Here is a 12,103-nt window from a genome sequence, read left to right on the forward strand (position 1 = left end):
GACTGTAAGAGCTGCCCACCTCAGCCATCCCTGTAACCGTTAATCTCGTGCTGTTCTATTTCCTTCTCTTCTCTCTTCATTTACAGGAAAGCCGGGCCCTGATGGTGATTTGGGGTTAAAAGGCATCAAGGGCTTCCCTGGTTCTCCAGGAGTCAAAGGCCCTCCAGGTTCCATTTTTGTACTTTTGTCTATTTCCCCTTCACGAGGGAGGCACATTTTCTCCTGAGGCTAAAATCTCTGTATACCCACCTATCTGCTGCCCCTCAGAAGGTTGCTCCCAGTGACCCAGGCCTGGGACAGAAATGCAAAAACTGTGAGCTTAGGTATTTATACCTAACTAACTCAGAGATCTGCCAACCCACACATTCTCACGTGATAATCCTTGTGATAGTGTTACTCTGTTCTAAGTGTCACTGTGACTTGAGCATCATATAACTACATTCTGGGGAAGGAACCCCTTTAACAGAATTCTACACATGACATTTCTTTTCTCAGGACCTCCAGGATACCCAGGACCTCCTGGACCAATGGGTATGAGAGGCAGCCAGGGACGTGATGGAATTCCTGGTCCAGCCGGAGAAAAGGGAGAAACAGGTACAGTTTGCTCATTGGCTCGGATCCCCCGGCTTTATTTCGCGTTGAATGGTTAGTGGAGGTGTAGTCCTTCACGGTTCCGGACTTTCTTCTCCCACAGAACTGATAATGTGTTTCATGTGTTCTGGATGTATGGTAATTAAACGGCCTTCTGTTGCCAAAGTGAAACTGACCAGGCATAAATGAAATTAACTGCATATAAAATATTAACGCACCAAAATTATCTATTTCAGGTTTGCTGGGGGCACCTCCAGGCCCAAGAGGGAGCCCTGGTGTTCCAGGTGAGAAGGGCTTCCTCCCTGACCCTGCTGATAGCTTCAAGCACAGAAACTAATCGAAATGCCTGATATATCAAATAAACTTCACATAGCGAAGGAAGTCCCAGTGGTGATATAGGATGCTTATATTCTTGGTTGTTCAAGTAAAAATGCTTAAAAATTATTACCATCATAACAAAGTGAGGGCTGGGATCCAGTTTTGGAATTTCCTTCTGTTGAAAGTCTTTAGAAATCAAAAGACTTGCTGCATGTTACTTTGGTGTGGTTGTTAGCATGGTTTAAATGTACCACCTCCTGGAAGGCAGAGGAGGAATTTTGGCCTTCTCCAGGAGCATCGCTCCCTGCTATTCTGAGTAGGGAGGGTAGTAATAGCATGTGGTCATATCACGAATTTTTTCCCACCTTGTTAATCTTCATCACTCTGATTCCCACCCCCAGAGCCAGCTCGTGGTTCACGCTGCCTTTTATTAAGGGCTATCAGTAACTCCCTCAACACCAAACATGGCAGTTTACCAAACATGTCATTCTAAGTATATACAGGTCTTTAGTTTGACAGACTGAGAGTCTGGATTTCTCATGCCAGTGTTTGATAAGATAAGCAGCTTCTTCAAACTTTTTCCATGTTGTAGAGAAACCTACCAGAGGAGATATTAACTTGTTTTCACCTTCTATTATGCTTCCCAGATGTGGGTCCTGTGGAAAGGAGTATTTTATTAGTGGTAAGGGCTCTACCTAATGAAGACCTCGGGGTACTCATGCTTACAGGCACCAGCAGGGAGTAGCTAGGTGCTCCTGAGAAGCTCTGAGGGGCAGAAGCTGCCTCGCTGACCTATCAGCTCAACCGTGCAAAGTCTACAAGAGCTGTCCTTTTTCATGTGTCTCTTGATTATGGCATAGTCTCTTTGGTTAAGCTCAATGTCCTCACACCCCCGAGACCCCACCTCCCCCCAAGAGCTTAAAGGCTTCCTCCAGGTCACAGATCAGTTTTAGAATTATGGTCAAAAAGAGAGTTTCTGTCTTATTTTCCTAGGCTAAGCTCACAGTTTAACCATTTGGAACAAGAACACTTTTGCATCTATTTGGAAATAAAATTTGATGTAAAAGGATCATACCTTAAATAAAAAAAACCTTAAAAAAAGAAAACTAGCCTAATTAGGTAAGTAAATGATTATGCACCTCAGTCCCCCAAAGATAACTAAATATGGAGAAGAGTTCTTGAGACTTGGAAGATATGAATCCTTTTAGTTTTAATTTTTCCAAATGTTAAAAAGAAATCATATTGCAAATAAGGAAACATCTTTCTGGGCAGGGACTGTACAACATAAGACCGCATCTCAGTGCCTCGGAAAATTGCCAGATTCTGTCCTGGGCTTGAAGTGAACTGAAATCATCTATCCCAGTCTTTTTTTTTTTTTTTTTTAAGATTTTATTTATTTATTTGACAGAGAGAGATCACAAGTAGACAGAGAGGCAGGCAGAGAGAGAGAGGGAAGCAGGCTTCTTGCTGAGCAGAGAGCCCGATGCGGGAATCGATCCCAGGACCCTGAGATCATGACCTGAGCCGAAGGCAGCAGCTTAACCCACTGAGCCACCCAGGCGCCCCAATATGCCAGTCTTTAAAAAAGCAGATACTACAGGCAAAACAAACAAACAAACAAACAAACAAAACACAAACAAACTAAGGAACATAATAGGCAAAGGCTAGATATTCAATATTCATCCATTTCATTTTGTCTTCACAGTCTTTTTTTAAAATTTTTTAAATAAATTTTTTAATAAATAAAGAGATTTTATTTATTTGATAGTGACAGAGATAAGGAAAATGGAGGAGAGGGAGAAGCAGGCTCCCCATTGAGCAGGTAGCTCAACTCCCAGGACCCTGGGATCATGACCTGAGCTAAAGGCGGACACTTAACTGACTGGGCCACCCAGGAGTCCCAGCACTCATTCTTCCTGCACAATAATTTCCCAAGCCCTTTCCTGTGCTAGCAGCCTCATCATCACTTTCCCTTCTTCTCCTTCCTATTTCCTAAATGTGTGCCATTTACTATTTCTAGAATAACCCAGAGAAAATAAAGAGGAGGGAGTGATTATTCTCAATTCATACGTTTCCCATTCATGAATGTCAGAGCACAATTTCCTTGAAGGTTCTCCGAGATGAAAAATATTGGTAATTAAATGGTAACTTTTCGGGTAAATCCAAACCTCCGGTCACATGAGTCCCTTCCAGACTAGTGTTTGTGTTCTGGGGATAGAAGCAACCAGTGGACAGAATAGGGATCCCAACTTTGTTGCTCCTTTGTCTGGGTGTAGCTGGGTGACTCTTCAAATGCTCACATCAGGGTCCGGAAGTTTGGCTCTGAATGCTCTCTTGAATTGTCAGTGATTAAATAATGACATTATAACTAAAGTTCATCAGATAGTAATAATAATTGTAGCATATAGTTACAGAACACTTTAGAGCTTACACTACACCTTTCCATCTCACTTGATCTTTAAAGACTGAGCTGCGCCAGGTGTTAACCGTCATTTTTAAAATAAGAAACAGACATATACAACAGTGAAGCGACTTTGCCAAAATCAAACTGAACTAAGGCAGAAGCAGGTCTCGGCTCAGTTCCTTGTAGACCTCTATTCCTTTTACCAGCCTCTATTTTTAAAAAATATTTTGTGAATTTTTAAACACAGTGTCTCTGCATTCCCAGAGATACCCCTAGTAAGGGCGTTACAGAAACTTACCAAACCGTTTTCTTTGCAGGAGCCAAAGGAGACAGGGGCGCCCCGGGCTTACCCGGCCTCCCAGGCAGGAAAGGGGCAGTGGGAGACACCGGCCCTCGGGGACCCACTGGCATAATGGGACTCCCAGGGCCACCAGGTTTTCCTGGCGCAATCATCCCTGGCCAGAAAGGAAATCGAGGCCCACCTGGCTTCAGAGGAAACCCAGGTAGAGGGTCTACTTTTAAATAAGATAAAAGAATGAAAAGAACATTCAACAACAAAAGCTTTCAACCTTCCGCTGGTGTGACCTTGTTGCTTCTTTTCCCCCCTGGTCGTCTTCTCCCACCCATTCGCTCTCCTATAGAGGGCAGCAAAGGGGCTGCTGGTGGTGTGGTCTTGTTTTTATTTAAATTCCAGATAGTTAACATACAATGTAACTTTAGTTTCAGGTATACAGCCTTGATTTAAGCCTTCCATACAACACTCATGTTCATCAAAGCCACTGGTGGTGGTGTTGAGGCTGTTGGAAAATTAGCAAATACCAAATTAAAAAGCCTAAAAGAGAAGGATACATCCCATCACCAAGATCTAAATGAGTTGCTACTACGTATGGAGTACTGTGCTAGGTGCTCTAACAGACCTTCAGGAGGGAGAAACAGCTCCTATCTTGGGCCAGGTGCTTTCCTGGCCTTATTTTATTCTGATTTTACCACAAGCCATCACACTCCTCAACACAAAGACTGTGTGGGGTAACAACAGGTGCATAGTTTGCTGTCGTCCCAAAACATCACCCATTGAACTAGCTACACTCCTGGACTGGTAATACTGACAGGCCCTTTGTAAATTCAGGTGAGCCCGGTCCTCCGGGACCTCCAGGGAGCCACGTAAGAGGCATCAAAGGAGACAAGGGAATCATGGGTGAGCCTGGCCCCAGGGGTTTGCCTGGAACTATAGGAGCCGAAGGGCCACCGGGTCCACCGGTAAGTCTGGAAAATTATTCTTCTTATATTCTTCTAAATTGATTGTCAGGGTCCGATGTACCCACAGGGGAAAAAAGATTACCATTTGTGATGCTGCTGTGCCCTCAACAGAAGAGTCTGGAAGGTTCAAAGAATCTTTTTTTTTTTTTTTAGATTTTATTTATTTATTTGACAGAGATCACAAGCAAGCAGAGAGGCAGGCAGAGAGAGAGGAAGGGAAGCAGACTCCCCACTGAGCAGAGAGCCTGCTGCGGGGCTTGATCCCAGGACCCTGGGATCATGACCTGAGCCGAAGGCAGAGGCTTTAACCCACTGAGCCACCTAGGTGCCCCAGGTTCAAAGAATCTTAAGAGTTGGAAAGATTTGGGCTCTAGAAGTTTGATTTGTAGGGGACCCTATGGTATTCCTGACTTTTTCTTCTTTAGACACTGAAAAATTCCAGTAACGGAATCTTAAAATACAAAAACAAAAACAAAACACCTTAAAAGTTTGGGATCACTCTAGAGGACAACATAATTTTTCTCTATTAATAATGTTTTCAAAGTTATCTGTGCTATCCCCTGAATGTCTATTTACTTTTTCCCACTGAGGTACCTTCCAGTGTTTGTAATAGCTGTCACTTCCTTCAAGTATTTTCTTCCCTGACAAATACCTGTGCTTTTCAAATTCAGTATCATCCTTCATCAACCCTGCCTATATTCTGAATATATCCTGCTTGGTCAATATCTCCCTTAAAAACATAGCCCCTGAGACAAACACCACTGGGGATTAAGAACTCAGTTCTGCCATGGCGTGGGTAAAGGAGGGAGGAGTCTCACCATCTTGAACATCACCATTTTATAATCCAGCCTAAAATTCTGCTTGAGCTGTTCAGCTCCCATGTCCCCACACTGTCACTGCACAGTGAGCTTCTGGTCGACCAGAGCCTTGTGTGTGTGTGTGTGTGTGTGTGTGTGTGTACACACGTGTGCACACATACATGCTCATGCACCTGCCTTTTCCTCATGAATGGCTTCTAGGTTCTCTCCAATACTTTTAGTTCTTGTCTGTTTGTTTGTGACTGGGGTGCAGAAGTTTCACATTTATTTTTTATAGTTGTCATTGTGTTCAGTTAGGCGTATGCTCCCAGCCTATGAAATTCTCTGAATTTCTCTCTGGGCACCTGGACCGTCTTCCCTCACTTTCTCTTTAGCAGCATATTTGAAAAACCCGTTTCCCCTGTTTACCTCAAACTCTGGGAGATTGATGAGAAAGTCAGAGTTTGGTCATAGAATCTTCGTGTTTTCATCAGTGATGGGCAGTGAGGATCTTAATTAAGCATGGTGGTGTGTCAGGGATCATGTTACATTCTCTAAAGTCCTCTAGGTATTTGGTTTCCAGAATCTGCCTTTTTAAAACCTTTTTTTAAATGAAATTATTTGCCCAGGCTTCGGTATTGCTCATGTTCTCCATGATTTTTTGAAAGTGGCAGACACTGATCCTATAATCACAGGGAAAGTCCTTTCGAGGACACTGGGCTGTGGAAAGTATTGTTTGGAAATGGGATCCTGCTTAAGTCCACTGGGCTTCTTCTACGTTTGCACTTGAAAGGTCATTCTTCTTTAAGGATGTCTGAACTCGCTCTGGCCCTGACCAACCCTCTCCTTGCATGGAGCGGCTCCCTCCTCACCCAAGGGCTGGGCCTGGCACCAGACCCTTCTCCCTGGTTACCTCAGCCTCTGGAGAACAGGCCAGACCTCAGGAGCCTGAGAATCCTTGGCCAGGGTGTTCAGTTTTCTCTCTCTTCTTTTTTCACCTCATAACACCTTATTCAAGCATTAGGACTAGTCCTCCTTTCATCTTCTTGCTCCAAAGACAGTTGGCTTGGAGGCCAGTTTTGCTATTCTTGGCATTCTGAATGACCTTCAGTTCATTGTTTTCAAGTAACAGTATTCTGTCTCAATTCACATGGATAGTGTAATACTAGATATAACTTACATTCTGACATGTAGCTCCTTTCTGAAGCTCTGCTTCCTTCCCCCTTCTCCCGTGGCCTTCCTTGAGCCTTCCATGGCTACAAGGACATTTAGTGTGGGCCTCATAAGGAGGGAGCATCTCCTCCTGGTCAGATCACCGCATCCTCGCCTAAAGTGCAGTCAGAGCTCCCATGATAATCCCTTCATCCCAATCCCTAGCACTTGACTTGTTCCACCACTCTGATCAGGAGTAATTTATAATTCTGCCAGCTCAGTTAGAACAATGGTGGGGGCCACAATTCAATATTGGCCCTGTTGTCTTTGCAAAAATTACAAAGAAAAATGATAATATTCATTCTGGCAATCCAGTGCCTGCTCTTCCTGAAAGATCTCCAAATACTGGGCAGTTTCATTGAGGATATATTCAATTATATTCAATACTCATATAACAGACACTAATATCCAGAAGTTGTGTTTGCTCTTGAGCTTAAAGGCAGATTTTGCTTCTGTTTTATTGACAATGATAGTGCTAAGGAAAAGTCTAGGTGGTGGAGGAGCTATAGGGAGATTGGGTGGATGGGAAGGTAAAAATGATATCTGTCAACTTCAGCTCATTCTGATCCAATGTAATACTATTTTCTTAAAAAAAAAAAAAAACTGCAGTGACCATTGTGATTTTTTAAATTTGTCTTTGGTTCTGCTCCCTTCTGTTTGAAATACAGGGAGCACCAGGAAGCCCAGGTCTGCCAGGGCTCAGAGGTGATCCTGGATTCCATGGATTTCCAGGTGTGAAAGGTACTGTTTTTGTGTACTACTATGGGTACAAAGATGATGATTTTGATTTATATTTTAGGGCATGCAAATGTTTTGTTTTGGTTTGGTTTGGTTTTTTTTTTTTAAGGGGAGAAGGGTAATCCGGGATTTCTGGGACCAGCTGGACCTCCAGGGCAAATTGGGCCCAAAGGACCACCCGGTAGGTATTATTTCCTTAGTGTTGCTCTTCCTGAAGAAAGGGTAACTCATCAGTGAAGCCATCACTGTCTTATGTTCATACCAATAGGTGTACGTGGAGACCCTGGCACGGTTAAGATCATCTCCCTTCCAGGAAGCCCAGGACCACCTGGCCGTGCTGGAGGACCAGGGATGCAAGGAGAACCCGGGCCACCGGGGCCACCCGGAATCCTAGGTGTGGCACTGGCAGCACTGACGTGGATTACTAGGAAGGGGTCGAACTAAAATACCTACAAAGTGCTTTGGAAGCAAGTGATACAACTTCACAGAATATGTTACACGTTATGGTGTTTTTTACAATCCGTTTCAGGATCAAGCTTATTTTACTCTTGACCAGTAAATAAAAGACCTTTTGAATCTACTGAAAACTGTTGTGTATATCATAAGCTTGAACACATATTCTTTAGGGCACTTAAATGTGTTTTTTATTAAGCTCAAGTATTATTTCTATCTTCTCTGGCCACTCAGTCTTAGAACTCTATTTCTAAATGATTGCCTGAATAAACCGGAGTTCTGTGTGTGGACACTGTTCTCACACTCTGTACAGCACTTGGAAGAGCAGTAAATGTAAATGTATGCTTGATCTTATGAAATCTTTTCAAAGTATTGGTGTATTGGTTAGAAACTGAACTAACCGCTCTGTATGGGGTTAGCACCCTGTAATAGTCTTCTGAGCAGAACTGTTACATTCTAAGTTTGCCTGAATTATCTGAGATATAAAAGAGATATTACTTTGATGAGTACAAGAGAATAGAAAATTCTGGAACAAAGTCCATCAAAATGGCAGCACAATTTCAAACTTCCATGTTATTTTATATGGTCCTAGTTTGGTTTTGATGGTATAATAAGCTGATGACCAACTGTCCCAGTTTGTCTGCAGCTCAGTTTGTAGGACTTTCATTGCTGAAATTGGGAAAATCCTAGGTAAACTGGGGTGGTTGGCCACCCTACATTTTATCCTGTATGAACCATTCAACACAGTGTTGGTTTTTTGCCTAGGACCCTGTGGGCCGAGAGGTAAGCCAGGCAAGGATGGAAGACCAGGAACTCCTGGGCCAATTGGAGAAAAAGGCAACAAAGGTTGCAAAGGAGAGAAAGGTAAATACACAGCTGGCTTGTTCTCTTCACTGAAGGAATGCTCTTTCAATATACAGAGAGGTCTCGTTCAAATACGTGACTTTAAGAGTCATCTAGGTCTTTCAGTTTGTGTTGTTCACAAAAATGTTCAAGTGGAAGAAGATGAAAAACGTAGAGTTACTGGAGTACACCATTCTTCCTATCTCTTATCTGGGCACATGTACTCCAAATTTTTAGCCTGGGGGCAAGGAGACCTAATAAAGCATGAATTCTATTTTTGGAAAGGCCAGAACTGTTTTTAATCATTTACAGGAGTACTTATTTAATAATATCTACTTATAGGAGTGGCACACAAGTACATAGTTTGAACCAATATTATCTTGATGTGAACTGAAGAGCAGCTTTGTATCTTTATCTAGGAAAGCCATCTTTCAACTATGCCATGCCGTTCATGAATACTGAATGACTGAACAACTCATGTGTTATCCTGAAAAAGGCCCTCTTAAATATTTTAGTCTGGGTGGAGGTAAGGGTGCTGAACTTTGGGGGCAAATAAGTGGGGCCTCCTGGGAACAGGACTGCTGAAATGACAACTATGTCTGGAAGGCTGTGGTCCAAGGTCATTTTTGCTAGCTCTAAGCAGGGTCTCCAGAACAAGAGGAAGCACACAGCTCTTCTTAAAATTGAAGGTGTTTGTGCTGCAGATGAAACTGAATTCTATCTAGGCAAGAGATGTGCCTCTGTGTACAAAGCAAAGAACAACAAAGTGACTCCTGGTGGCAAACTGAACAAAACCAGAGTAATCTGGAAAAAAGTAACTCGTGCTCCTCTTTGTGCCAAATTCCAAAGCAACCTTCCTGCTAAAGCCACTGAACACAGAATCCGTGTAATGCCATGCCCCCCACCAAGGATTTAACTTATTGAAAAGTAAATAAATAAAGGTGTAGACTTGTTTTCCTGTTTAAAAAAAATAGTCTGAATATAAGTTTATATGTCAATTTGATATACCTGGATCAAAACCTACATTCTACAGAAGTTTCAAAAGCACTTTCTAGAAAATACCTACATATCCAAAAGAATTGCTGATTTTGTTAAAGAAAAAAATTCTAAATGCAGTTTTCCAATTTACTGACATATGACCAGATCTACTATAATAAAACTGTAAAGACTAGAGACTTAAATCTTAAAAAAATTCAAATATAATGCTAAGAATATTATTATGTTAATTGCATAATCACTCATGATTTAGTATTGTCAAGAGTGCACTTTAGAGCATGCTTAATCATTCAGCTGTCCTTAACATGTGTTTTCCAAAGTGGGAAGGTGCAAAACTCTTATTAATAATTCTACTAATTAATTCTGTTAATTAAAATTTACTGACCAAGTTTCAGAAGAGGACTACAATAAGAGTGAGGGTCCTACAATACAAAGTGTATTGAGAATCATTAGCAAGTAGAATTAGTCCTGATGCCATACCCACCTCACAAGAAAGATAAAAGGATCTGAGAGTTAAATAGCACAGGTATAAACTTAGAGCCCTGGCCTCTTTCTCAGAAATACAGAATATCCTGGATCATGCGTTTTTGCGTGGTAGCCTACCTCCAGTTCCTCTCATGATCAGCTAATAACAATCCCTGTGCAGAGACAAGTAGAGGGATCTTTTGCTTGTGGCCAGTTAATAGCTCCCTGGTAATGAGGGTAGATGTGGGGAAAAGTGAAGAAGGTGTATCCTCTCCATCTGATATATTAAAAACATACAATTCTGGATGACTCAAGTAAGACATGAAACTTTGATAAATTTAGATATGACCTATTTTTAATTTCAAAGAATAAGCCAAGACCCCTGGAAAACATAAGAATGTGGGTTGACTGAAAAATATAGAATCTTAGGGCTTTAACAGATTGTGGGGAAAGGCATTGCCTTCTGAGCCAAGACGAAACTGGGACACTGCCTGACTCCAGGGCATGGCTGTTTGTGGGAAACAATACTATCTCCCTTGACTTGTGGGCCCCAAATCCAACAGTCTCTACCCTCCTGCATTCTTTAGGACCCAAGGTGGGTTGGGTGGAGCTTGGGGTACACTGGCAGTGGAAATGGATCAGGGACTAAGAGGGGATGGAAGCCAATGCCAATACCATTAAATAATAGCTATTTGATGAAAAAAAGGAGAGGAAAGAAAGGAGGATAGAGAGAAAGGAGAGCTCTCTGGTCCTTATTTAGAAAGTGCCAAATGGGGGCGCCTCGGTGGCTCAGTGGGTTAAAGCCTCTGCCTTCAGCTCAGGTCATGATCCCGGGGTCCTGGGATCGAGCCCCTGGGATCGAGCCCCGCGTCGGGCTCTCTGCTCAGCGGGGAGCCTGCTTCCCTCCCTCTCTCTCTGCCTGCCTCTCTGCCTACTTGTGATCTCTGTCTATCAAATGAATAAATAATACCTTAAAAAAAAAAAAAGTGCCAAACGTGTATTTGCCTACTCTAGTGCAGAGAAAAAAGTATCAAAAATACTTACTTTGCCTTAAACTCATAAATAAAAGAAACTCTTATCACACTAAAAGAAAAAAAGTCTTTTCTGTTCTTATTTGCCTTACTCATTGATTTAAAACCTTCTCCAAGTTTACACCTTTAAAAAGAACTTTCCGTGTTTTCCACAAATATTTACTAACTTTATCAAAAGCACATGTCATTTTTTATTATCCACCTCAAGAGACTTTCAAATTGTATTTGACTTATTCACTCTTGTTGTAGGATGCACTCACTTGTACATAAAAAAAAAAATGTACGTAAGACCTACTAGACGCAGGCCACTGTGCTAGGTACCACAGAATGAAAACAGAAAGAAGACCTGATCTCAAAAATTCATCATACAATATACATAAATATTTATAAGAAGAGGCATTGTGTGATAAACTAATCAACATTTAATATTGTTTGGCCATTTTGTAAGTCAGTCTTCTTTAGGATTCCTTCAAGAGGAGCTTACCAGATATACATCAACACTGAAATTAGTACTATGGGAAATGGAGTTTGAGGTTTTGTTTGTGTTGAAACATATATGACGTGTTTTTTAAAGGACCACCTGGGTCAGATGGACTGCCAGGCTTGAAGGGGAAACCTGGACACATTGGACCTCCTGCAACTGAGCCAATGAGGAGAGGCTTCGTCTTCACCAGGCACAGTCAGACGACAGCGATTCCCTCCTGTCCAGAAGGAACAGAGCCACTCTATAGTGGATTTTCTCTTCTTTTTGTACAAGGAAATGAACAAGCCCATGGACAAGACCTGGGTAATGTCCCAAGCCTAGTTTTCATTTTGTTCCATAGACATATTGTCAACTTCTATAGTATGGGGTAGTTTTCTCTATAGTGTGAACAAGCCTGAGTGCCTTACAGCACTTTTTAAAGAAAGTAAATGAAACAACATTGGCCTAATGTCTAATTTTCATTCTGGAATGTACAGCTCTGGAAGGAGCCTAGCTCATGAATGTCAGTCTAGCT

At 42.1% G+C, this 12,103-nt stretch overlaps 1 protein-coding gene across 2 annotated transcripts in view; it reads left to right on the forward strand.

Moving 5' to 3' along the window:
* The window catches only part of COL4A3 (collagen type IV alpha 3 chain), a 137,355-nt gene that overhangs the window by 119,101 nt on the left and 6,151 nt on the right, over window positions 1-12,103 (forward strand). For both annotated transcript variants that reach the window (XM_047721173.1, XM_047721172.1), the window contains 10 exons: window positions 87-167; window positions 496-594; window positions 828-875; window positions 3,631-3,816; window positions 4,440-4,570; window positions 7,248-7,320; window positions 7,427-7,498; window positions 7,586-7,711; window positions 8,536-8,634; window positions 11,680-11,892. In XM_047721173.1, coding sequence (XP_047577129.1) covers window positions 87-167; window positions 496-594; window positions 828-875; window positions 3,631-3,816; window positions 4,440-4,570; window positions 7,248-7,320; window positions 7,427-7,498; window positions 7,586-7,711; window positions 8,536-8,634; window positions 11,680-11,892 — 1,128 coding nt within the window. The remainder of the gene's footprint in view (window positions 1-86; window positions 168-495; window positions 595-827; window positions 876-3,630; window positions 3,817-4,439; window positions 4,571-7,247; window positions 7,321-7,426; window positions 7,499-7,585; window positions 7,712-8,535; window positions 8,635-11,679; window positions 11,893-12,103) is intronic.

This window comes from Lutra lutra, chromosome 3 (assembly GCF_902655055.1).
Source record: "Lutra lutra chromosome 3, mLutLut1.2, whole genome shotgun sequence".
NCBI classification, from domain to species: Eukaryota; Metazoa; Chordata; class Mammalia; order Carnivora; family Mustelidae; genus Lutra; species Lutra lutra.